Source organism: Myiozetetes cayanensis, unplaced genomic scaffold (assembly GCF_022539395.1).
Source record: "Myiozetetes cayanensis isolate MyiCay16 unplaced genomic scaffold, myiCay2020 scf20-37, whole genome shotgun sequence".
Classification (NCBI taxonomy): domain Eukaryota; kingdom Metazoa; phylum Chordata; class Aves; order Passeriformes; family Tyrannidae; genus Myiozetetes; species Myiozetetes cayanensis.
Genome location: NW_026087412.1, coordinates 13442623 through 13469484, shown reverse-complemented (window position 1 = coordinate 13469484; position 26862 = coordinate 13442623). Strand labels below are relative to the sequence as shown.

Sequence of the window (26862 nt, the reverse complement as noted above, 5' to 3'; positions counted from 1 at the left end):
CACGGGGTAAACACGGGATAAGCATCAGTGTAGCAACATGTTGGCTGTGTTAAAAGCACTGCAGCCCTTGTGGTCCCAGTGAGTTTAACCTGGATATTGGGATATTCTGCCTTTTCAAATGGCACACACTTTCTTTTTCTCACTGTGTGAAATCGAGTCCTTTGCTCTCTGCTAGTAGAAGGCCCATTAACAACTGGAAAAATAAACCAGATAGGAGTGTCATGCTCCAGGCGTGGTGTTCATTTGATGCACACAGACAAGCTCACATTTGGACCTCTCTGAGCTCCAGCTCGGTTGCTGCTGGGGAAAATTTATTTTTTTTGCCAGCAGCCAAAGAGGCTGACTTTTGATCTGAGTGGAAGCTCGTTATTTGAGTACTTCTCCATCCCTGTAGGGCCGTGGCTGTGGCTCAGTGCTTGTCCCCTGTTCCCCGCAGGCCAACGCGGACCCGTCGGTGATAAACTGCCTGCACAACCTGTCGCGCAGGATCGCCATCGTCCTGCAGCACGAGGAGCGCCGCTGCCAGTACCTCACCAGGGAGGCCAAGCTCATCCTGGCCATCCAGGACGAGGTGTCTGCCATGTCAGAAAGTGAGTGCCGAGCTCTGGGCAGGACTCTGTTTGTCCAGGAGCACTTCTTCAGAGCGGTGCTGACTGTGCCGCCTCAGTTTTGCGGCCGGGATCGGCACGGACAAGTTGTGGTGCTCTTCAGCATTCTGACAGCTTTTGTCTGCATTTCACCTCATCCAAGATCACTACCCTTATGCAGAGATGTGAGTTTGCTTTCCTTATGGCTCAGTTCAGCACAGTCCCTGGAGACTGTGCACTGAGCCATCCCCTTCACACGGAACCTGCTTCACCCAACCCAGAGCACGTTTTCCAGGCTTTCCTGCTGTGTGCTGAGTCCCCAGACTTCTCGTGTGGAAGCCTCACTCTTACATGTTGGCAAATAGTTACAGAGTCTTTATAGACTGTGCTTCAGGAAAATGCACTACAATAACATGCAGTGTTTAAGGTGATGTCTCTCTGACAGTGATGCATCATCTTGCTGCAAGCATTAAAAATTAAAATAACCTGTATAAAAACAAAGCATTTAAAATCATCATTTGTCAAATTCACAGTTACATGTGCTTAGCTGAGTTGAGGTTTAGGAGAAGTTGGCAATAACTCACTGTTATTATTTTGACATGTAACTGGAGTTATTCTAAAAGCTTTGAAACATAACTGTAGATTAAAAGCGAATTTCTGTCCCTCTGATACTGGTGGGGGAAGAGGAAATCAGGTGAAATGCGTTGAAATCAGTTGTTTGCTTTCTTGTTTTGAAATTTTCTATAGCCACAGAAGGGCCACAGTCACCTTTTCATCACATCCTACCCAAGTGCAAACTGGCCAGAGATCTCAAAGAGACATATGACAGGTAAGTGGGATTTATTCCTAGCTCACAGTATATGCTGCTCCTCACTGAAACCTTCTGGCCTTGTTCCTTAGGATATTATCCACCTCCTCATGCTGTTGACTCACTGGGATTTGGGTTTTACACCAGGCAGAGCAACGTGAAGCCTAGCAGTCAGGTGAAATGTTGGCAGAACTGCTCTCCTAATCATCACCTTGGTCTGTCTTTGATGTCTTGTGGTTCCTCAAAGCTGGTGATGTCTGTCACAGCTTTAAGAACTATTATTTTCTTCCTTAGCACGGAGGCACATCATGACAAGTGAATTGCAGAACTGAACAGTGTCATAATATGGATATTATATCACTGTAGAAGTGCTGTAAACCTGCAGCTGAGAGGAAAGTGCTGCATGAGCACTGGTGGCACGTCAGGCACTGCCCTGGCTTCATTTGGTTACACTGTACGTGTCTGGACAGCGAATTTGGATCAGATGCTGAGACTTTCAGCAGCATGGAAAGTGTAACATGCTGTTTCTTGACAGGATCAGAGGTTCTGGCAAAGATTTCAAAGGAGCTGGTGTTGAAGTTGAGCAGGAGCCGACTGGCGCCTCGGGAAGAGAGGCACCTCCATCCAGGATGTGTGCCTGGGGAAGGGCCTTGACCAAGGGGCACAGAAGGCTTGGGTGGGGAGGAAGATGCTGTGCCCCTTGACTGGGGTGTTTGTCAGGGATTCAGAGAATTGGGCTGGAGCTCCTTAGGGCACATGGAATGGTATCAGACAAACCCTTTACCCTCCCTGGCTCGTGGCTCCCCTTGTACAAAGGGGATCATTGCAGAGCCGTGTAGGGTAAGGCACTGGGAGCCTAAAGAATTTAATGGTTGCAAAGCACAGTAGAAAACTAATAAGCTGCTCCTTGTTATGTTTGAGAGCTCTGAATTTCAGCTTGTTTGAAGGAATGTGGTGTGTATTGTTCCACACAACTCACACAAAACATGTCCTAAAAGTTTAAAGACACTTTTTGTGTAGCCTGTGATTCTGATATTAAACTTACATTTGTCTGTTCCTCCAGGGGCTGTGTATTTATGACAGGGCAAATTCTGATGCTGTTTCCAAACATTTTAGGGACACAGTGACATCTTGTGGCATTTAGCTGTGACTGGAGCAACACACAGCCCAAACTCATGGACTGTGCTGATATGACCCATGAGATAAGGAGGAACAGACTGACCACGGAGAGGCACACTTTGGTACTGCCCCCCAGGTGTAATATAAGGCAGTTTCTCCCTCATTCAGGCATTGTGAGTAGGGGGAGAAGTGGTGCAAGTTAGATTTTGACACTCTTGTGTTGATAAAAATATGAAGTGCCCGTGTGCTTTATTGTAAAGCTGCACTTGAGGAGTAGGTAACAGTGTGATTGTCTGGCTGGGTGATAAGGTGGTGTTCTGCAGTGTTTTTCCATTAATATTTCTTATGAGAGAATTAGAAATGTGGTTATTACACCTGTACCAGATGAGTTGAGAGGAGCTGAAGCACCTTGCCAGGCAGGCATAGAATTAAATATTCTTTTTTTGTAAGGTAGAAGTGAGTCTAGAAATAGGATTTTTTTTCTGCCAGTCCAGGCTGAATTAATTATTCCTGTGTGGCAGCAGCTTTGGAGTGAAGTCTGTGTGGTCTTCTGTGAAATGAGGGTTAGTCATAAGTGACTTGGGGTTACAGAAAAGGCAAGATAGACAAGAATGCACAAAATAAAAGTCTTGTCTGTAAGATAAGAACCAACCCCACTGGGGATTGTAAAGCCCCTGCTTCATGAATAGCGTATCCAGTTTTGGACACCACATTTCAGGAGGGATTTGGGCCACCTAGAGAGTGTGGAGGAGTGAGAATGACCTCAGAGGAGAGAGAGAAAGATTTGGTCTGTTGCTTTTAGAGGAGGAAGGACTGCTGGGAAGGGTAAACCTTCAAATGCACGCAGTGACAGTGTGCTGGTTTAATTGACAGAGACTTCTGGCATAGCCTTTGGCTGTAGGAGAACAGGGAGTGAGCTGGAGAGAGCACTTTGAATTGCAGATGGAGCCCAGCTTTCCAGTGGAGATTTGCTCAGACCAGCCTTTCCCAGTGCCTGCAGTTCCAGCCCCATTTCCAGGGCTGCTCCGGAGCTGCTGCCGAGCCCTTGGTTTCCTGTAGATGGTGCTGAGGTATTTCAGGCAAGACCCAACATGTCCCTGAGCAACTTGGCTTGTGCAAAACCACAAGTGTGTGAATCTTTTCCGTGGTTCAGGATGCTCTTTGTGTTCTGAGGGAAAGGCCTGTGTTTTTACCAGGCAGGATCAGTAGCCAGGACATCTTGACTGTGACGCTGTTGCTGCTCTAGAAATGGAGTGTTGGTAAAGTGGCAGCTCAGAGGTAATCAACACCCAGTTCCTGGGACTTTTTTGGACTCTAATGGAGAGAACTTGTCCCCAAACCCCAGCATTGGTGTGGAGACAAAAAAGCAATGGTTTTAGGCCCAAGAGACTCCAGTTGCCAACACTTCCAACTCTGACAAATTTACCAAATTAGTGTTACAAGGTGTGTCTCTTTTAAACCACTGTTCAATTTAGGGAATCAAGACAGCTTTCACTAAGTTTTAGCTGCAACTGCAGGTAATGTGTGAGCTTGACAACAGCCTGTCTGGTTTTAGCAAACTTCTCTTAGCTTTGGATGAGAATAAAAGTGAAATCTTGGAGATTTTTTGGGGGGAGGATTGAATTGTTTCCTTCTTCTTTTTAATATTAAAGACAAAGAGCCTTTATACATTTTTAGTCTAGTGGGATATGAACTGACTGGTAGATCTAGCCTACCTCAGCAGCTCAGGGAGAAGTGGAGTAATTATATGAGATTTAATGAATTATTAGATGTAGCTGTACTGTAAAATATCATCCAGCTACAGTTATTTCATCAAAGCACAGCCCACACGTCCTTTATAAGGAAATGTGAAATAATTTCAAAGCTCTAAGTAGTTACAACCTCTAGGAAAACCAAACTCCAAAGCTACAAGCTCCACCAAACTAGAAAGCCTACTATTAATTTCTGGTGTAGATAGAGTAGACATAAAATGAGGGGTGCGTATGCAAAAATTCATGACTCCTTCATAAACCTAAAGTGAGATTGCTTTGAGTTGCCAGCAGTTATGAGAAAAGCTGCAGTTCTGTGAGATAATGCTCAGCTTTTGGGTTCCCATTTTGGGGTAGTGGCTCACAGTTGCTGTTCAGGGCACAGCAGAGCAGAAGAGCAGTGCTATTCCCCCAAATATTCCCCAGGGTCCTGCAGCTCCGGAGGGGATTTCTGTATATTGAGCAGCTTTCAGCTGATCTCACTTCCCGGAATCAGCCCCTGCTCCTGGGAGCCAGAGCAAATATTGAACCACCACAGCACCCCCTGATAAGGAGGGCCATGGCTTAACTAATTTCTGTGTTTCTTTCTGTTTCTTCTGAACTTTGCTCCTCCTGTGTGTGGTGAGATGTCTCCTGGGTCTTAGGATGGAGAGACATTAAACAGCCTTTTCCTCTTGGCTTCTCCCTGCCTCAGTTTTAGACTCTGATATCCCCTCTCAGTATCCTGATCCATGTACCATCAGGTATTATCTAACCAGATATTAAAAAGAAGTGTTGAAACTTCAGTTTCCATGGAATAAAATGGAGTGTCTTTGAGGGTTTAATAGCCAGTTAGAGCACGGGGAATGAAGCTGTTTTTGCCCAGTCACTTTTAAAGTCTTTGGGGACAAAGGGAAAGTTGCAGCAGGGTCTCTGGATAGCAGTTAACTGGTAGAACAGCAGGCAAAAATCAGTATAGATAGAATGTAAAATAATGCCTGTCAGGCCAAACATAATGCTCTGAAAAGAGCTTTTGGAATTAACAGCTGGTAATTCAGTGAACTGTCAACTCAGTGGAGAAGCTCAGGGTGCAGTAACACTGCAAAAAATCCCCACAAAATGTGAAGGCTCTGTAGGAAAGAAGCAAGGAACAAAGGAGAGCCCTCTGTAAATTCCTGGTGCTGATTCCTACTGCACCTTGGAATGTTGGTGGGATTCTGGGTTTGCTGCCAGGGGCTACTTAAACTGTGTCCCTGAGGTTCAGGGTGTGCAGTGTTCTCACCTTCCCAGAGTCCTGCATCATCCTGCACTCTTTGCTCCACAGTTTGAGTTGCTTAAGGAGAATAAAGGAGAACTGGAGAACTGTGGCTCTGGGAACTTGTTTATTGCTATTCTGTTGCTGGTTTTTGCTGTTCTCCCTCTGCCCCTAAAACAAGGTGTAGAAGTGAAGGCAGATGTGGATCAGAACTTCACTTTCCAGGGCTTGACTGTATATATCCATCCTTTTGCCTAAATCTGTGTGTCTCTGTTGGTGACATTATTTAACTGCTGTCTGCCCAAGGGCAGTCACATGTGTTGCTGCTGGAGGGTGTAGCTTATTCTTTGTCAAATTATTAGACACTTTAATTATCTTCCATCCAAGGAGGGGCAGGTGAAGGAGAAATCATGTGCATAAAGCCATAATGAAGGCTGGAAATTGTACAGTTGAATGCAAATGCAGAAGAATGAAATTAAGATCCAGATCAGAACTGAAAATCTGGTTTTCATGTTGTCTTTAATTCTAGACTCTTGTTGGATAGTGCACTGTAGACAAAATTAAGCTGTGGAGAGGGTAATTACATAATTAAAGCTTCTGCCTTGGTGCACTTGGACTGAAGAATGAAAGGAACCAACTGGATTATTTTCTGTTTCATGAATGTTAAACTATGCAGGGAAAATATCCCTGCAAGTGTCTCATGTTCTCATGTGTTTCTGCTGCTTTTGGGTAACCTGACTGAACACCCCAGTAGCTCTCAGGTGGCCTTTTTAAGTCCCTTGTCCCAGTCATTTATTGTCATGTTTTCTGCTGTGAGGATTTGGCCTGGGAGAAGGAAAACACGTACACACACACACTCCATTTGCAGCTGGAAAAATCAATGTTTTTCTGGAGTTCAGTGCAAGATACGAGAACAAACCCACGGCCTCAGCTTTCCAAAAGCAGTGTCTGCAGTGAGATTTTTCCCTAATGAGTCTGATCATGCACGAGGCAGGAGGGGACCATGTTTGCTCCCTCACCACTCTGTTGTGGTTTGATGAGTAGTTACCCCAGCAGCCAGAGCTGCCCAGTGTTTTTGTTTAAAGCTGAATTTTCAGGTCTCCCTAAACCCTCTCTACAGCCAGATGAACTCGAAAAAGAGCACGTTAGTTTGTGGCCTGCACTTGAATGTTCGTTATAAATGGCTAAATCACCACATAAAGAGTTTCTAAGACGTGTATTTGCTCCTGGCATGTTTTTTAAAATGTTTTGTGTAGAGGGGAAATTCGAGGGAGTTATTGACACAAAAGACATATATTGCGAGCCTCAACACACTTGAATTTAAAATTCGGGCTGGAGTTTTCAGAGTGCAAGCTTTGAAATGTGATTTTAGGCCAAAAAAACCCCTCCTTTTCGGAAGAAAGTTTAAAATCGAAGGACACCTTCAGAGATCCAGTTCTCTGGTGTAAGACAAGATTAGCTGTTGCTTGAGATAGATTTGTATTATTTGTATTATATTTGTTTGTGTGTGTTTCTAACTCAATGCACATGAAAACGTTGCTGCTTCCTCCCTGCACATTCCCACTGCCTCTGGCACAGCTGTTCCCAGGCCAGCATTCCCTGTCCACGGGCTGGGCAGTGTTGTGAGGGTTTGCAAGTTGGCACTGGCTTAGCTTGTGGTACACTGGCCATTTTAAGTAAATACAGTTCCCTACAGAGGTCTGTTCTACTGCTGTGCAGATTTACAGACTCCTGGAAAACCACCTGAATGACGCTCGAGGCTCTAATCTCCAGCTTTCTGGGTTTTTGTCAGTGAAAGAGGCTTATCTTTGCTTTCTGGCTGAACACGAGGGTCAGACTTTATTGTCCATCATTTCCACTCCAGTCCTGTTGTCTGAATTCAGCTTAAGGGCTCAGCTTAGTCCTGGTGGTTTCCTAGAACGAAGAAAGCGTTTAGCAAACACCTTTGTGATTTCATGTGACAGGGTAGTAGGGAACAACAACCTGAGCAGAACTGAAGGAGGCTGTGGAATTGTGCTGCTTGTAACATCCCTTGCCCAGCACAGACATCTCCTTTTCTTTTCCCTTGGAGAGGAGGATGGGAATTAGAGGTGAAAACAGTGTGCCCAATTCATCTTTGCCCTTTGCAGCTCTGGCCTAGGGAGTTTTCCTTCGCCTTGGAGTACCTCTTTTAACTGGAGGTAGTGCTGCAGTGTTAAGAGCAGAGGGAGCAGAAATTCAGTGGTGAAGTCTTTCAAACCTGCCCAAAAACGCCGTAGGGGATGATGCTCTCAAACTACAAGTTAAGGAAGCCCTTGCAGCTGGGAATCAGCTGGGAATCAGCCAGCCTGAGGACAGACAGGGAGCATTCAGTCTTTTCCTGTCCTGATCCAGTTCCTGTGCAGGGGTGAATCTGGACAAATCCTTCATTTGTGATACGTGGTAAATGCATTTATTTTGTTGCCGTTTTAGTCTCTGCACGACAGGGGTGGTTCGTTTGCACATCAACAACTGGCTGGAGGTGAGTTTCTGCCTCCCTCACAAAATCCACTATGTTGCCACCAACTTCATACCCCCAGAAGCGATCGAGAGGAGTCTGAAATCCATCAGGTGAGAGCAAGCTCTGTCCTTCAAGGTGTGGCCAGTCCTTCCTCAGCTCTGAGAGTGGTGCTGCAAACCCCTGTGCTAGCACAGCAGGGCCATGGTGGGACTGGGCTGTGCTGCTGACCCTGGGCTGAGTCCTGACACAGGACCCCCTGAAGCTGCTGGATGGGTGGTGCTGTGCAGCCACAGCCTCTGTGTTCACACCAGCTGCTTGTACTGAGGTGGTGCTGCAAGAGAGGCCTGCACTGTTTGCAGTCACAGGATCCGTGTGCCCATTTCAGTATTTGACCCAGAAGCAACTCTGCTTTTAGAAGAAAGAGAGCCCAGGCCCTGTGACACCTTATTTCCTGCATTCCATGTTTGCAGCTCTTTATCCTGCAAAAGTAACTAAATCTTGCTTTTCTCCTTTCTTCTACTTCATTCTGTATTTCAGTAATGCAGATGAGCAGTTTTCAGACTAGTTCTTCATCTCCTGCCAGCACAGTGCAGTCTTTTTTTCCTTGTCATGGGGGTATCCAGTTACCATATAATCCTCTATCCTATTTTTTATAGAGAGCATCTTACCCTGTGACATAAAAATAAGGTCATTTTGGACCCAGTTAGAGCAAAAAGATGATACAAGAAGTTCTTTTTTTATCATTAGACTGACCCCAGGTATTGTGGTGTGGGAATAAATGAGCCTTCAGGACAAGCTGCAGTTTACTGTGCAAATGTATTCTATTTTTCTGCAGGCCTTACCATGCCTTATTACTATTAAATGATGAGAAGTCATTGCTTAATGAGCTCCCTTTGGACTGCTCTCCTGCCCTGGTGAGAGTAATTAAAACTACCTCTGCTGTGAAGAATTTGCAGCAACTGGCTCAAGATGCTGACTTGGCACTGCTGCAGGTATGGGGAGCTGTGAAATGCCTTTAACTCACGAGGTGTTTTCCTGTGTGTGCCCGTGGGTTTGGGGGGTGCTCGAGCACGTCGGCTCCCTCGCTGTGAGCAGAGGGTACGGGGAGAGCGCCAGCCTTGGAGCCTGGGGAGAGGCTGGAGAAACAAAGGGCACGGCCCTGCAGCCACATCAGGGTGACAGCAGTGCCTGGGGGTCTCCAGTCCCCACCCCTGCTCAGAGCAAGTCCCTTCAAACAGGCTCATGAGAAACGTGTCTGTTCAAATTGTGAGCATGTCCAGGGCTGCCTCCCCCAGCCTCTCTGGTCCAGCGTTTGACCAGCAACTTTCCTCGTGTCTAATGGGAATTTCCCACTGTCCACCTTGTGTGAGTTGCCTCCAGTCCCATCCCTGTGCCCCTCTGAGGAGACTTGCTCTGTTCCTCTCTGTGCCTTCCCATCTTCCCCAGACCAGAACAGATAATACTCTTGACTTACACCACAGTGCTTTGTCTGGGTTTTGCCACGTTGATGTCAACATGCAAATGGAGGCACCCAAACTGCAAGTGAAAATTTACAGCTGCCATGGCCAAGCAGGTTGCTTCTCCAGGATCTGCCAAGATCTTTTCTGCCAAGGATTTCTGGAGGCCTGTGCAAACCTACACATCAATTGCCCTTAGTCCATGAGTGCCCGGACTCCATGGACTCCCTGGAAGAAGCTCTAGGTTAGGCTTGGGCAAAAATGTTGAGCCAGTTTTTCCAAGCCAGCAGCTCTTTCCAAATGCTTTTCCAAATACTGCCAACCAGATCTCGGATCTGAATTGCTGGAGGTGATGTGATGAGCCCTTGGAAAAACAGGTTTGTGCCAGTGGAGGGAATGAGACCCTGGCACTCGCAGGAAACTCGAGGCTGCTGAGAGACCCCTGTGGATGACTGTGGTCTTTGGGAATGAGATGTTCCGTGAGAGGGAAGAGCCTCTCCATGCTATGAGTCAGTTCAGAGCCAGGGACACGATCTGTGTGGCAGGGAGAAGAACACAGCTCGTCATCACACGTGCTCCTGATCACAGGTCTGCACCAAGGGAAAGGTCCTGCTTTGTAATAAAACTCCAGCTCTGCCTACAGTGGTCTGTGGTGTTACTTGGCGTTATTTAGCTATGGGATGAATGAACTCTGGAAATTCCCCTCTGTTTCTGTAGTTTCTCCACAAAAAAGCACAGTTAAATGCATCTAATGACACAGGCTGGATTTTGCGTCTCGTAGACACTATTTATGTGGCTTTTCCAGAGCCATTAGCAACCACTGACTTGTTTAACACATTAAAAGACTTTGTGTAGTTCATTACTGAAATACCTCAGTGCAGTAAGAAGGCAGTGTTGGTTTCCTTTATGTTTGTGTCAGAGTAGAGGCTGATTCTTTTGTTTCATTTTTCATGTACAACACTTAATGCCTTTTGTGCATAAAGAAAAACATTTTTTTGGGGCATGAAAAGTAACTAAACTTCTACAGATACGGTTTGAAGGAATTCCTTTGAGGCAGGAAATACTAAGTTGCTCAGAAATATGAAGTGGAGATTCATAACCCTCTCAAATGCTTTTTGATGTGCCACATGTTATATTGAACCACAAATTTATTCTGAAGGCAGGGTGAAAGGATGGAACATTTTTCTTTCACTTCAAGACAAGGCTATTCTGCCATTGTGTGGAACGTTTGCTGAGAGTTTGAATTTCGCTTTTGCTCCCCTAATTTTTCCCTGTTGTCTCAATGCAGGTTTTCCAGCTTGCTGCACACCTCGTTTACTGGGGAAAAGCAATTATTATTTACCCTCTTTGTGAAAACAACGTCTACATGCTCTCTCCAAATGCCAGTGTCTGTCTGTAAGTAGATGAGTGTCTGTAGCAGCACAGGGGTGAGGAGTGCAGAGGCACCTTCCTGCCCTGACTGGACACAGAGAGGGATCTTTCTTCACGTGTGAATTTGCTGAGACTCTACAACACACAGACCATTCCCTGTGCCTGGACTTGCACAGCCAGTGTGGGCAGGCAGGAGCAGCAGAGCAGATCAATATGCTCCCGTGGTGCTGTGGGCCCTGGGAAGCTGCTGGTAGTATTTTTAGTGCTCTTGCTCACTGAATGTCCGTATCAGGAAGGCTGTGTGGACCTGGAGCAAGAGGGAAACATTAACAAAAACAAAATGCTTCATGAGGAAGTTAAATGGGTGGTTTATGCCTGTGTGTCTGCCACACAGCATCACCTGGATGGAATCAAACCAAGCCAGTGTTGCCATCACTATTGCACTGTGTCATGTGTTGGCATTTTTTGCTGTGTGCCTTCTCACAGCCAGAAGGCAACGTGGCCATTTGGAGAGCAGGCAGAGGCACTGCAAGGAAGATGTGGAGGCAGTGGTGGGTATTTTTGCTCTGCTGAAGATTGGCAACCCTTCCACTGCTGGATTTTGAGACGTTTTTAGACTCTGTGTTGGAACTCAGTTATAGGAAAATAGTTTTAAATCAAAACTTCTCCAATGGAAGTTTAAAAATAGGGCTGGAAGGGACCTTGAGGTCATTCAGGAACAACTGTGCCTGTGTCATATATGGCAGTGCTGTTCTTGAAGACCTTTGGAGATGGAAACCTTAAAACAGTTTTCCTAATATTTAACTTGACTCTCCTTCACTTCTAATCAGTCATATTGCTTGCCCTGTCAGCAAAGGCAGGGGGAACAGCCACATCTGCAGCTGCAGTCTGCACATGCAGAGATTGTGTGTATATCCTGCCCATCCCTGCCTGCTCTGGACTGCAGACTGCGCAGGTCTGGACTTTTTAGCACTTATATTTTCCTCCTCTGGATTCCCTCCACACCTTGAATAATGTCCTGGAGCTGAATGTAAGTGCAAAAGCTTCTGGTCACTTCTGCAGGATGCCACGTGCCATGAATATCCTCAGGGTTTTCCTAGATCACAGAGGATATTACATTTGGCAGTTGGCACTTGTAACCTATACATGGATAAATGTTACCCTGACCAGCACTGTAGAACTGATCTCTGCCTTTCCCTCTCTCCTGCAGTTACTCTCCACTGGCAGAGGCATTTTCCTGCCAGTTCCGTGGCCACAACCTGCCATCCATGCTCTCCAAGTTCTCCCTCCCCGTGTCCCTCTCGGAGTTCAAGAACCCGCTGGCGCCGCCCGTGCAGGAGGTGAGCTGGGCAGTGCACAACAGCTCCTTGTCCTCCTGCTCAGGAGAGCCAGGAGTGCTGCTGCTCCTGGAGTGCTGGCTCAGGAACCTCCTCTTGCAGGTTTAAAAGCTTCCAATTACCGTGTCTCCAACCTCACGGTTTGTTGTTTCATGTCCCCGTGCCAAAAAGCGGTGGGGATGTTCAAGGTGAACAAAACCAAAGCACAGCCCTAAAAAAAAAAAAATATTAGAATCTTTGTTTTCCTGGAGTGATGTAGTAGGGAAAACTGAAACTCCATTTGCTCTGTGGCAAACTGTCATAAATTTAGTAGGGCTTGAGTTGCAAGTTTGTGGATTCCTCACAATCACATTTAATTTTATTATATTCCATCTGCTCCAAGTTCACAATCTGGTTTTGAAAGGAAACTGTCTGTTCACTTAGTTTTGCTGTGAAACTGGAATTGCTTAAAGGCTGTTGGAGGAAGTAGACTCAGCATGGAGTCAGCAGGAGTCCATGTGTTCCAGCATTAGGCTTTTAGCGTTCAGATTTGGGTTAATAATGCACGGATTTGGGATTTGTGAGCCGTTTTGCTCGCGCTTCAGTCACAGCTTGTGGCACTTCTGGGAAGTGGTGACGTGCAAGGCAGAGCTCAGTGATGGGAGGTCTCCTGGCTGACACTGTTCTGTTCCCAGAGGAAGGGGCTGGGACCTCTGAGCACAGCTCAGGGTGGCAGAGGAAGCACAGGCAGAGTTCCTGGGCTGATGTCTCTTGGTGTTGTTTCTGGCCTTCGGGCTTGGAGGACCTGCTGGCTGCGTGAGTTGAGCCACTGCTCAGAGCCAGGGGAGATCAACAGCACTGGCACACTCAGGAACGACTGGGAGGGAAGAATTTGTTGTAATTACAGGTTGGCAGAGGTGATGATCAGAGATGAAGATAAGTCGTGATGTAGGTCTAATCCCAATAGTATGTGCTGGTCAGCTGCCACCTTGGGAGGCAGGGGAAGAGCAGGACTTCACAGCAGGGACAGACAAATCAGTGTCCTGAAAATTGAAGCTGAAATCATAGCATTAATTTTATTCTAGCTGCAGGAGACATTCTCAGTACCTCTTTTAAAATTAATTGCTTGCCCTGATACTTCTCCTTCAATACTTCTGGCTGTTTTCAGGCGTCCTGCTTTTGTTTAAAATACACAAATAAAGGTCTGCCACTCACTGCTGCAGTTCTACCTGGAAACAACAGCGTGATAAATGCTGGCCAGAGCTGATGGAGTGCCAGTGTGGCTTTTTATCTGCTCACCTGTCCATGGTGGGGTCCCAGAGATCAGCAGCAGGGCTGGCTTTCAGCATCCTTTCAGGTTGTGTGGAAGGATGAAGGATGATGCTGTGAAAAGCTACAGGCTGAAAAGGACACTTGAGAACCGTGGTTGCAGCAGACTTGGGGCCACCCTGGGAAGGGGTGTGTGTTTGGAGATGGAGCCCACACCATGCACTGGTGGGCTGTTCAGAGCCATGGCAAGTGTGGCTTTTTGATGAAGCAAAGTGTGACAGCTCTTGGGGGAGTTTAGGTTGGAGAGAGTTTTTAGATGTGTTCGTATCAGTACCTTTAATTCTTCTTTGATTTACCCATGTAGGACTCTGTCCTACTTTTTGTTAGGTACAAGCCTTTTAAGAGAGAGGACTGCAATCCCTGTCCTGAAGTGATCAGGCTCCAATTGTCATTAACAGAGATCCAGTCAATACAATTAATGTAATGAGATGTGAATGGGTTTTTGTTCCACAGTGCAGTGATAGAAGATGCTGTACTCTGAACTGTAAATATTGTCAAATATGCTTTGCCTTTGAAAAAAATGGACAAAGTTGGGACCTTTGCCTGTAGGTTTGTTCTTTGTGTGCACAAGGGGGGATGTGAGGGGTTTTAACTTTGAAGATTTTCAGTAGCTGCCTGTTATCTCGTGCTTTCCATCAGGCTGAGGGCACTGCCTGTGCTTCTGAAGGTCATTTGTGCTGGAAGGTCAGTAGGGGGGGGGTGTATCTTCTGCAGACACTGTTATTGGTTTCATGCCATCCATCCCATTTGATTCTTGCCTTAAGCATGGGATTGGCTCCCTCCTTTTGGCATCTGCTTCTGGATGGGTAGAGAATACACAAGGCGTTACCAAAGCCCAAGATAAGAAACAGGAGGGCTCTCAGAGCCCTTCCTCCTGCTTTTATACAAAAGTATTTGCAAGGGGACAAAGTTATTTTTGTTTGATTACTGTTACATGGGTGGAATTTCTCCATTCCTTTGGGTGGATGAACAAAATGGGACACTCGTTTTTATACTTGGGGTGCCGTGGTATTTTTTGGCTGGTAGGAGGCACCAACAACCTGCAAGGGCAGGACTGCCTTGAAAGGTGGAGTGCATGTCTACAATCTGCTTTTGGTGTTTGCCAGTCAAGTGGGTGGGAGATCTCCAGGGAGTGGTGTCTGCCAGCCCTGCCAGTGCTCCCAGCTGTGCCCTGTGCCACACACAGGAATCCCTGATCATGCCAGCTCGGCCTCTTTTCTTGCCTGTGATGCTGAGCAGTGTTATTGCAGTTGAACTCTGGTCATTGCATATCTCTCAGCTGAGAAGATTTTGGTGTTCCTGCAGTGCTCTGTGCCTGCTGCCCTCTCTCTCTCTCTGTTCCCTGCCGTGTTGGGGTGGCAGCAGTGTGAGGTTGAGCCCACACCTACAACTCTGATGATATCTGGGTGCTGCTGAGCCCAGGCCCTGTTTTCCCTTCCCACTCCCAGGTGTGCACACACACACACACACACACCTTCCTCCCTTCCCTCTTCCCTTTGCTGCAGCTCTGGCTCCTGTCCAGCTTGACTCCATTCATTGAACTTGCTTCAGCTGCACTAGTTTTCTGCCAGGTTAGCAGGTGGAATTCTCTCAGGGGAGATCCAGTGAGCTCTGGGGCTGGCACAGAGCGAGGGGGGTGACTCCTGCAGACCTTGTGCAGCTGAGGGGGTGAGGGGAGCAGGAGCTGTTCTCCCCTTCTCACAGGGAGTTGGGTGTTGGCTCCACCAGGCTGTGCAGAGTCACCAGGACTCAGCAATCCAGTGCAGCCTGGGACTGTGCTGGATCTCACCAGGGTGCAGCCATTGGGTGAGGGGATCCTGGGAGCTGATACAAAAGGGAACTCATGTTCCCTTTTAGTGTTTTTACTGGAAAAGAAGCAGTTTGCATCTCCTCTATCCCGACCCCAAAGAAACTGTGCCTGTTGTGCTACCTGTGACTGCTGGTTCCTGTCCCCTGGCACAGCCTTGATGTGAGCACAGAGCACCCTGGAGTGGAGCTCTCGGGGGGTTCAGAGGGCTGCACATCCCTTCAAACCTCCTAGGAAAGCACAGGAGCTCATGCTGACCTAAAGCCTGGACAGGATCTGTACCAGGCACTGCCACTGGTGCATGGGAAGGCTTCATTTAACCTGCTTTTCAGTGCAAGACTTTCTTTGCACAACATCAAAGTTTTACACCCAGCTGCTCTGCACGAAGTTTCTTTGCAGACCAAGAGCGGGGAATGGTGCTTGTGGCTTCCCCTCATCTGTGCAGCAACCTCAGCTAGTTCATCTGCTTCAGGAGAAGCTGTAACACCTCCCTGCCCTGCCTTCCACAAAGGTGGACCAGCAGGAGGGATCCTTCCACCACAAGGTCCAAGGAGCGTTCCTGGGTGAACCAGACACCGCATTTCCTCCCTGCATCCGTAACGCACGTTGTTATTGTTGCAGTTCTCCAATTCCCCCTTGGTGGGACGTGGACAACTGCAGGAAAAACCAGATGGGAAGGCACGACAGCTGCTGCTGAACTAAATGTGTTTAACTTTTCCCTGTTGTTTTAGCAAGTCTGGCCATCCTGCAGGGAGTCAGGCGCTGGGGGGACGAGGCCTCTGCCTTCTGCATCCGGAAAACGTGCTGGAAAATGAGCCCGAGTGTCAGGGGAGGATGGAGTGGGAGGGGAGCTGCCTGCACACCCTGAATAGGCAGCTGTGTCTTCAGAGAGCCACACTGCTCGTGGGATGGCTCTGCTGGGCATCTGGAAGGCATTAGGAGTCACGGGAGCTTTTGCTGGGAGAGGTAGGGAAGTGGTGTTAGGATGCATTTATATTCAGCTGGACTGGGTATAAAAAGCCAGTTAAAAAAATATGTTCTTGCTAGGCCTAAATGGAGGGAATATTTAAGCTGAGGATTTAGAGCTGTTACCTAATGATTAGACAGTAAGTGTTTCATACTACATTAGTAGGAGTTTTCGGAGTCTGTTTTCAGTAAAATAGGGAGAAGCTTTAATAGCTGATCTGCCTTCCATAAAACAGCGTGGTTTGAATGCTAAAGAAACATAATATATTCCAGCAAACATCCCTGCACCCTCTTGACTTTGAACTGAGCCATCCTACAAGGCAGCCCTTAGCTCTCAAGTTGGACCTTGAAATCAAATGTGTGACCATGTGCCAAATAACTGGATGATCCAGGCTGGAGAAAGGGGCCTGTGTGCTTCAAAGTTGTGTTTTAACTGAGAGTGTCTCCTCATGTGGTGAGAAACAAGCTAGAGTTGAATGCTCCTGGGTTGCCCTTTTCCCTTCCCTTTCCTGAACCTGTTGCTGCTCCCAGTTATCCTTAGCATTTTAGCCCAGGGAAAGAAAACAGCCTTGAAGAATCCTTGGTGGAAATGTGTTTTATTTAACACATTTCTCAGGAGTTTTACAAGTGCTCCCCTTGGTTCCAGAGGGTAGAGAATAAGGAATGCTGGATCTTGCCCCTCCAACATTTGGGGCTGAGCTTTCCTCTGGCCATCCCAAGCTGCCCAGCTGGGCTGACATGCACTGCCCTTGTTTTTGGGAGCCAGTGTAGCATCTCTGCCTGTGTCAGTCAGCACAAAGCAGGGCATTGTCCTGGTGCCTTCCCTGCTGCCTTGCACGGGCTCTGCCTGTGCCTGGGCCCTGCTGTGCCGTGGGATGGCAGAGGCAGGGGATGGGATCAGCCTGGATTGCTCTGTGCCAGCAGGAACAGACCAGATGCCGTGGCAGACAGGACCCCTCAGAGCTGGGAAGAGGCGGCATGGGCAGATGGGAAGGATGAAAAGGAACATGGATGAAATTTGGAGTGGGTTGGCAGTTAAATGAAGCAGCAGAGAATGTTTCACTTTGTGTTTCCATCCCTGTCCTGGTGTTCCAGCCAGAAAAGGCTGGCTGTGGATTCCTGCTGTGCCAGAGGATGGCTGAGGGAGCAGAGGCAGTCCTGGGATTGAAGTACACCCTGCCTGGGGAGCTACTGCCAGCCCTGTTGGCTTCAGCCAGGAGCCCAGCTCTGAGCAAGTAGGCTGAGACCAGACACAGAGATGAGCCTCTAGAGCTGGGGAAGGAGGAGCATTTCCAGCAGCCAGCACAGCACAGATGGCTCAGGGGAGCCTCTGCTCCTGCAGAGAGTCTGTGAACTCCATCAGAGCCCAGGAGGAGCAGATGGAAATTCAGAGTTGGTGTCCAGAAGGCCATGCAGCAGAAGGTGTTAGCAAAGCCTCTGCTAGACCTTATCTGTGCAAGCACTCCTGCTGGTGAGAAATGGGCCTAAACCCAGAAGAAGTGGGAATGGTGTGAGGCACATCTGCAGTGGTGGCACAGAGCACACCACTGGGGCAGGGCCCAGCTGCAGGACCCTGCAGCACTTGGGCTTTCTCTGGGACAGGATTTTAAGAGGTACCAAATTCCCGCTGAAGGTTGGCTTGGTGCAGAGAACCATCATGGATCATCAGTCTCTCTGGTGTAGGGAGGGTTTTTCAGGCTCACTTCAGTGTGGAAGAAGTTTCCTCTAGTTCTGCAGTTGGTCACTGCCCATTTCCAGGTGGCTGTGTAGATATTTCCACAAGAGCAGAGATGTGAAGGTGCAGGATTAGAGAGTGTTGGATAAGACTTTCCATGCACTTGGAGCTGTAACTGAACCTCTTTCTGTAACTCATGAAACCACCAGAGTGACCAGTGGAGGTGGGTCTGGGTCAGGCTTGTGCAGGTCTGGTAGAGCCTGTCTTACTGTCTCCTTGAGTGGCCTTGGATTTTTCCAGGGCTGTTCTGTGCTGTGAAATGTGCAGACCTCTCCCATTTGCTGATCAGACATCGCTGTGTGCCAGCAGGTTGGAAAGTTAAGCAAAATAAATGAGACATCTTTCCATCCAGGCCTGCATCTGGAAGGAAGGTTTTCAGCAAAATAATCACTGGATAAACCTCCTCACTCTTCCAGGCTGACTTCAGATGTTAGCAGAGCACTATGTCTTTGGTGTCCTTTGCCAGCCTTCCTCTCCTGTACATTTTTCATTAAACATGTAAAATGAATTATGGCCTTTCCAAAAAATACATGTTTGAAGGCGATCCCAGATAATGTTTTAAGGTTAAAATCCACTGAGCCCCCAGAAGTGGTAATCCCTGAAAAGACAGGGTGTGGGTCTGTCTGCAAACAAAAGAGGCTTCTTTTGTGATTTGATAGCAGAGGAAGAACTGAAAATTACAAGATTTATGGAAAAAGGAAAATTATGTGGGCTGATGAACTTGGGTTTGGGGCTTTTACTGAGATTTGGCCCGTTACCCTGATGATTAATGCAGCAGAGCGAGCTTCCTTCTCAGAGCCTGAGCTCATGCTGCATGTGTTCCTCTCACCAAAACAGTGTTGGTTGCTATGAAATCCCCAAACAGCTTTGTCAGTGAACCAGTGTTCTCAGAGCCCTCAGCTATGGGGAGGGTTGCCTGCAGTGATATGAAAAGGCTTTTCATGCAGAAATCAGACACAATGATGCATTTTGAACGCTCCTCCCAAGCTCCTGGAAACAGGCCATGCCAGGATCCTACAGACACTTGCCCCTGGCTCTGCCCACTGCAGAGCAGCCTTGGGGACGTGGTGCAGCTGCTCTGACACAGGTGTTGTGTGTGTTTAACACCAGACACATCTCTCAGGGCTTGTGACCCTCCTGCCTCCCTGCACCCTGAAAGCCCAGGTGCCTTTATAAGCTTGGCCTGTGTTATTATAGCAGCAAGTGAGGGATGCTGACCCTCTGCACTGAGACGGGACTCCCTGGCAGCACAGCCTGCTGGCCCTTGCCAAGGCTGCTGCTGTTTCTGTATCTCCCAGCCCTGGCAGGCTCTGATCTCCAGAGCCTCTCCCACGGCTACTCAGCAGTTTCCCATCTCACAGCAGATGGCTCCTATTCCTGGGCACCTCTCCTGGTTTCTTCAGCTCTGTCCCACCCCCATGCCCTCTCCCAGCTCTCCAGGGGAGCCTGCCCTTCAGTCTGTCCCCCTGGGACTGACCCTTTGCTGATTTATTGTAGTGGCCCTTGTGTAGGAGCCAGCAAACCAGGGCAGGGCCGGTTCCTTGGAGGTCACTGGCTGTGCTGGGCAGTGTTGCACAAGGACATGTTGACCATTAAAGGCTCCATTACAGCCTGAGCACCCCGAGAGGCTCTGGGTGTGAGGAGTGTTTGTGCCTGGCCACCTTTTCTCGATTGGAAAAAGAGATGAACTGCCCTGTGGGGTGAAAAGCCTTCCTCGTTGACTGGTTAGTCACAAAGTCTGACCTTTGTGTGTTGTTTTGCCCCCTGTATTTCGTTTCCTGGGTGTTTAATGCCCTGTTTGTCCCCCTGCAGACCCAGCTCATCCAGATGGTGATATGGATGCTCCAGCACAGGCTCCTGATCCAGCTCCACACCTACGTGTGCCTGATGGTGCCCCCGAACGAGGAGGAGCTCCGGGCCCAGGATGAAGACATGCCCTTCACTGCCAGGGTTGGAGGCCGGAGCCTGAGCACCCCCAATGCCCTCAGCTTTGGTTCTCCAAGTATGAGCACACTTGTCTCTGCTGTTTCAGGCTCCAGCTCACTCCCAGAGCTCCCCTGAGCCCTGCCAAGGGCCAGCAGGCCTTGAAAACGAGACCACTGCTCTCGCTGGAGTCCTTGCTAACTAGACCCAGCCCTTCTTAAATTCACACTGGCCACTGGTGAAAGTCCTAAGGACTAGCAGACCTGGAATTCTTCTTTTTAAAAAGAAGCAATGCTTTGTAATTTGCCAGCTTCTCATTTAGCCACGTGAAAGATTTTTATGAGAGGTACTTCCATTTTTGTTTTTGAAGCAGCTCCCTCCTCCCTTGCTGCTCTCAGCAGTAACCCCCGTGTTCCTCTGGCTGCACCACTGTTACTGCCCAAGCTTTGGGTTTCAGGAGAGAAAGAAAACTGGGAATTTGTTTCCAACACTGGTTTCTGTGGGCTGTGGAGCCACCTGAGCAGACACGGAGCTTGGCTGTTGTTCTCACAAATGATTGATTTCTGTTTATGTCTCCTGCCTTCTTTAATCTCAGTGCCATTCTTCAGGGTGATTCCAGGAAAAGCGTTTTTTTCAAGAGCATGAGTCAGATGCAGTGCTGAAATCCCCAAACTTTCCTGCCTGTGCTGTTCTGAGCAGTGTTCTCAGGTTGGGTACGGGGAGAGATCCTCTGTACAATTTAGAGCTTTACAGAAGTCATGACTTAGGGCAGGAATCTTGGAATGTGAGTCAGATAAGTCTGTGATCTGCTGATTCTGGCTCGCTCACAAGAGGATATTGCTTCTTGGCCCTTCTGCCTGCTCCCACCTTCTGTGCTTGTTAGGCTTTTCATGTTACCACTTCACGCTATTCCAGCAGAGCTGGCTGGGAATTTTCTTGTCAGATGTTTTTTTATGGACTGTTTATGGTCTCCAGAAGTAGAGTTTTCCACACAAATCGATGACTTTGTTGAAACATTTGAATTTCCCATTGAGAAAATCGCCGTGTTGCCATGGGACCGATTGCAGATTCGCTGGGCATTTGGGGAGCCACTTCCTCTGCTCCACAAATCTGAAGGGATTGGTTGGAAAGGCTGCATGGGAATAGCCTGAATTGGTGACCTTTGCATGGTTATGCTGAGCAATACAAAGATTGTGTGTATCTGTGTCTCTCCCCCCACAGCCAGCAGTGATGACATGACTCTGACAAGCCCTAGCATGGATAATTCCAGTGCTGAGTTGATCCCTGGGGGGGACTCCCCCCTGAATAAAAGGATGACAGAGAATCTCCTCGCCAGCTTGCTGGAGCACGAGCGGGAAGCGATCCTGAACGTCCCCGCTGCCCAAAATCCCGAGGATCTTCGCATGTTTGCAAGGTGAGGAGCGGGAATGCAGCTCCATTGGTGTGCACTCAGCCAGTCCCATAACCTGGGGGTTTGGAGGATGCATTCCTTAGGGTTAGTCCCCCTTACATCTGTGTCATCTGTGCACAGCAGTTTTTGACAAGAACTAATTCATGTGGCATGAGAACACTTGTTAACAGAGTCCTGGGCCTATGGTTGGGCTCCAGTGCTTGCCTGCCCGTTTCTCCTGTGTCCACACGTGGCAGACACAAAACTGCACAGCCTGAAAAACCCTTCTGAGCAGGCAAAGGGAAGAAAACCCCGTGGTGCTGATGCTGCCCTCTTGTTCATTTCAAGGTTTGTAAACTCCACGCAGATCTGAGACGAGGAGCACTGAGACACAGAGCCAGCCTTGAAACCTTTTGCAGAGCAGACTGTGAATGTTTCGAGGGGTGTTTTGCAGCAGTGAGAGCTCCCAGTGTCAGGTTAATTAGGTTAGAGGCGTTAGGGGGTGTGATGAGCACTGCATATTTTGTTGTTGCGAATCTCCACACAACAATAACACACACGGTGTGGTTGTGCACGTGGTAAAAGCAGGATGACTTCCTGAGCAGCCATCTGAGAAGCAGGGAGGGAGGGGAGGGGAGGAAATGCTTTTTCTTCCTAAGGATTGCAAAACTCAGTGGCATCGCTGGAATGCAACTTTCACTGGTTTTTCATACTTGTGGAGCAGAAAACCACCCGAGGCCAGGGCTGCAGCTGTTCAATACTCCTGGATTCAGTTGGTAATCCCCTGGAAATCTGGTTCTCACCCTGGGGTGGATACAGTCAGGTAGCCCAGGGAAACTGCAATAGCAGGAAAATCCTTCCCTTGTCTGCAGCAGAGTACAGCTCAGGGACTTTGACAGAGCTCTCAAACCTTGTGGGTAGTTACTGCTCTCTGAATCACTTGTCTCCTTCCTCTTCTGCAACTGTTCAGAGGATATTCTCTGACTGAGAGGCAACATTTTGGCCATCTGAGAACTCTGAAAGTGGTTTTTGCATATTACCAGCTAAGTCATTACAAAACCAGCGAGAAAAGAAAGTAAAAACAAAATCACATTTAGTGATATCTTAAGACAGAATTTGTGGGGGACTCTTTGGACCAGTTCAGTGCCAGTGCAGATTCTTATTTATCCTAGGGAGAGGAAAGCATGTTGTGATTGCTCCCCTCTCACTTCCTACGTCTGGGTAAAGCAGCCATTTGAGAAAGCTTTGGAACTGCAGGTGCAGAAAACGACTCTGATTCCTTAGTGGAAGCAGCTGCTGTGACCAGGCAGCTGAGTGATGTTAATTGTGCAGTTTGCTCCTGCTCCAGGTTCCTTTGCAGATCCCCGGGATGGCCTGGCTGGGTCTGAATTTCTGGTGTGCTACAGCTTGAAATGACAAGTGCTCAGGGTGCTCTGAGGAGCAGTGAGGAAGGGATGGGTAAACAGATGGTCCTGGGGGCACACACAGAAATGAGTGTGTGGGTAACTCTTGCTCTCAGTGAAAGGGCAAAGAGCTGAGGAGAAGCTGCAGTGAAGGAGCTGCTCTCCCTCATTACCCTCATGCAGGTGCTGCACCAGCCCTTCCCCTCCCCAGTTCTGAGGGCCAGCAGCCCAAGGGGGGCTGTGCTCTGGCAAACAGCTCTGCTGGCTCAGCTCAGCACAGGGCCATAAATTCAGAGCCAGTGCCCTAAAGATGCTGTGCCTGCCCCTGCTCAGGGAGCTGTGTGTGCACACAGAGGGATGGGCTGTTTCCAGCACAGCACTGAAGTTCAGCCCTGGCCATTTTCCTGTGCTGATGCCTCTGACCCTCATTACACAGTGCTGCTGCCTGTCCAGGGCCGTGCACAGCCCCTCTTGGCAAGGCACAAACCTCAGGGGGAATCAAGGAACACTGGACTTGGCTCCAGCATTGGCTGCATTAACCCTCGAAACACTGAATGGGAATTGAAATCCGAGCTCTTTCCTTGGGTGCAGCTGGAGGAGGGTTGGCACGTCCTTCCAGAACAGGCTTAAGAAGGAGACAAGTTCCTTTGAGCCAGATCTTGGGTAATATGCACAAAGCATTCCTCACTGCATGTTAAGCAGTGCTTTGGAAGAACCTGAGGCTTCACTCATGGCTTCTCTCCCAAGCCAGGGGTGTGGAGCTGCTTTCAGGATTTATTTTTCTTGCTCTCCGATGGGGAGGTGAGGTCCTTCACTCCACTTGGAATGCTCACTGTAAGCACCAAGCTGTGGACAGTGCTCCATTTCCAGGCAGTGCTGAGGAAGGGACATCTCCTTGGCCAGAAATAAGCTAATTCTGTTTGAGTGGCTGATCTGAGGTAACTGTGGGGATGTTTCAGTGTCAGAACACCACAGTGCTGGTACAGGGGCAGCTCTTACAACCTGAAGAGGGGATTACAGTGATGAGCCGTGGAAAGCACCGATCTCCCATCACTGCATCTGGATCTGGCCACAGCAGACACATCTGTGCAGCTTCAGAGGGACTCAAATGCAGTGCCATTGCTCCAGGAGGTGCCTTTGTGTCTCATAAATGTTCACTGCCCAGAAAGGAGAAGGTAGTGCCCATCTCCACTGGAGCTGTGAGCCCCAAGGACAGCTTTGTAGACTCCAGCTGGACTTTTGGGAAAAGCTCTTCCCTGGGAGGGTGGTGCAGGCCAGGACAGATTGCCCAAGCATATGGGGGGATCTCCATCTCTGAAGGGTTTGAGCCTGGCTGGAAAAAGCTACAGCACTGGCAGCAGTCCTGCTGGAGCAGGATGCTGGACTGGACTTTGGAGGTGTCTTCCAGCCGAGATTTTTGTGATGTTCTTTAATATCCTCCCTAGCTTTTATTGGAGTGGAAAGTATTTCCTCTTGACCCATGACAGATCCCAACTTTCTGAATATAGGATGGATTTATTTGTTGGGAAACTGCTCAGTGTGTGTTGCTGTGGAGAACCAGGCTGTGCTGTCAGTACAGAACAGGCGAGCACGTGGGGCTGGCACAGGGCACAAAACCACTCTGGGAGCAGTGGCACAAGGTACAAGATACAACAATTTCTGTTGGTGCCTCAGGGAGCAGCCTGGTTTTGACACACAAGAAGTGCCACTGCCCCTGGGAATGGCCACTTTTCAGCCTGAGCAGCAGGAGGCAGCCAGGCAGGTGTTGGTCCCCGTCCTGCTGCCATGTGAGAACAGACGGGAATGCTCTGGTGGATACTCGGTGTATTTTAGGGCTGTTCCTGCCTGAGGGCTGTATGGATGGGTTGGAAAACAGATCATGTCACCTCCACTCAGTTTTGCTGTCAGTTGGCACGGAGCTGCACACGGGTAATGGAACACGAGCTGGAGTGCAGAGGGTGATGCCAAACACGTGTGGATGCACATCTGTCTGTGGAGCTGGGCAGGGATTCTGGCATTTGGGCCTGGGTGGGTGGGAGTGTTGGAGTGACACGTGCAGGATGGCTCTGACATTTGGGAGGGTGGGACAAGAGACTGAGCAGCAAATTTGGGCTGTGATTGACTGTGCAGGGCCGAGCTTATCTGATGGCTGTAGTGTGTGGGTGGTATCTGTGCTGTCTCTGCTTAAAGAGAACGGAGAATTTAAGAAGCCAGCATAGTTTGAGCTGTGATGGCTTTACAGTTTGGGGGCTTATAACTCCCAGAGCTTCTCTGTGGTGCCTGTCACCAACATTTCCAGCTCCCTGTTGTGACTGCTCCTCCCAACCCAAGCTGGCCCAACCCTGAGTGAGTTTGGGTTTTTGTAACCTGCAGTCACAAAACCCCTTAGGCTGCTGTGAGGGAACATTTCCTCTTAATTCCAAAAGCCAGTGTAGGTGCCCAGGCCCCTGGTGCAGAGCTGTGACAAAGGGCACTGTAGCCCCAGCTAAGAGACAGCAGAAATAAATCTGCCACGTCCTGACTTCCCAAGGCTTGTTGGCACTTGTGCCTCTCCGCTTTTTCAGGAGTTATAACTATGTTGAAAACTGCCAGTCTTGGGAAATGCCACAGGCTAGGAAACCTCTTGATCTAAGGAGAACCTTGGCAAAGCCCCTGCTTTTCCAGGGGCTTTCTGTGCTAGGCTTGATTTAATGGTATCATTATTTAATTCATGCAAATGAGGGACACAACCCAAACACCTTCTGATTTGCATCCCATGGGAGAGGACACCTTGGGGGTGGCAGGATGGGCTCCAGGTGTGTGCAGGTGCTTCTGGCCCACGTGCCCCCCTGGCTCTGCTCCCACAGGCTCCTGCACTACTTCCGAGGGCGGCACCACCTGGAGGAGATCATGTACAACGAGAACATGCGGCGCTCGCAGCTGCTGATGCTCTTCGACAAGTTCCGCAGTGTCCTGGTGGTCACCAGCCACGAGGACCCCGTGATTTCCGTCTTTCAGTCCCTCCTGAAGTGACTCTGCCGGCACAGGAAGGGAACCTGCCACGCTCTCCATGTCTGGAAGATGCCTGAAAACTGAAGGAGGTGATTTCTTGCCACGTGGCACAGAGCAGGTTCTCCCCCTCCTCGCTGTCCCCCCCTGCTCCCCACTCTGTGCCGGGCTCTGGGCCTGCTGCAGGACAGCGCTGCCCAGCTGGCATTCCTGCCTTGCCACGGGCACAGCCCTTCCCTGCCCCTGCTGCCCCCAGGGACTGTGAGAGCAGGACAAGGAGAGTTCCCCTGTGGGGCTACTGACAGAACATCCCCTTCAGCTGGACATGGGTGCATCGAAAGTGCTTCCTCTGCTCTCCAGGCACGACTGCTGGGCCACTCAGCCACATCCCCACAGCACAGCCTCTGCTCCAGGGCACAGTGCAGCTGGCCTGGATTACAGGGGAATGACCCTGGGCACCGAGGAATTCTCTTTGATCGTTGTTACCTGAGGACATGGACAGGAAGGCAAAGTATCACAAGTTTCATGAATGAATGAGTGACTTGCTCATTTTGTGTCTCAGCTCTTTCTTTCCTCAGTATCTTGTTCCCAAGTGTCTCTTGGAGCAGGGCTGTCTCTAAGCAGCCTCTGTGCTCCTGGGTTTCCAGTTTTTTCTGGGGGTGGGAGCTGGGTTGTTGAGCAGCACTGAAATGAGTGGCCAAGCTGCAAGTGCACGTGTTCCACACAGCCAGAGGCTGAAGCCAAGGGCACCTGGGCTTGTCCCCCAATGCTTGTTGTGCCCTGCCATTCTCCTCACCTGAGCGTGGCTGTGGGTGCTGGGAACCAGACTGGGATCCTGGCCTGGGTTAAAGCTATCCAGGTAAAAACGATGTAGGGGTCTGTGTTTCCTGGTCTGGTTTGGGACTGCTCCTCCAGCCGTGCCAGGGCCAGAACTAGAGGTGACAGTGCTGGTCCTGGGGACAGCAGGACTCGTGTCAGCTCAGCCTGGCCTTGTGAGGCCCCTGTTCCCACAGCTGCTCCCTGCTGCGTGCCCAGGGAAGGGCAGGGACAGTTTACCTACAGGGTGGCAGCTTGCAGGGCTTTGTTGTTACAGGGCTGTCAGGCTCCTCCTGAAGTCCTTCCCTTCCCCACACACAGCAGCTGGGGTTTCTCCCAGGGTTGCAGACTCGGGAGAGCCTCACTCGCCCACACAAACTGGGTGA

General features: G+C 49.1%; 1 protein-coding gene across 5 annotated transcripts in view; it reads left to right on the top strand.

The window, feature by feature from the left end:
- Positions 1–26701, top strand: part of NPRL3 (NPR3 like, GATOR1 complex subunit) — a 42076-nt gene extending 15375 nt beyond the window's left edge. For all 5 annotated transcript variants that reach the window (XM_050317223.1, XM_050317222.1, XM_050317226.1 and 2 more), the window contains 9 exons: positions 437–590; positions 1335–1416; positions 7948–8085; positions 8811–8967; positions 10721–10827; positions 12014–12143; positions 19769–19958; positions 21101–21293; positions 25519–26701. In XM_050317223.1, coding sequence (XP_050173180.1) covers positions 437–590; positions 1335–1416; positions 7948–8085; positions 8811–8967; positions 10721–10827; positions 12014–12143; positions 19769–19958; positions 21101–21293; positions 25519–25684 — 1317 coding nt within the window. In that variant the 3' untranslated portion in view covers positions 25685–26701. The remainder of the gene's footprint in view (positions 1–436; positions 591–1334; positions 1417–7947; positions 8086–8810; positions 8968–10720; positions 10828–12013; positions 12144–19768; positions 19959–21100; positions 21294–25518) is intronic.
- Positions 26702–26862: the final 161 nt, after the last annotated feature.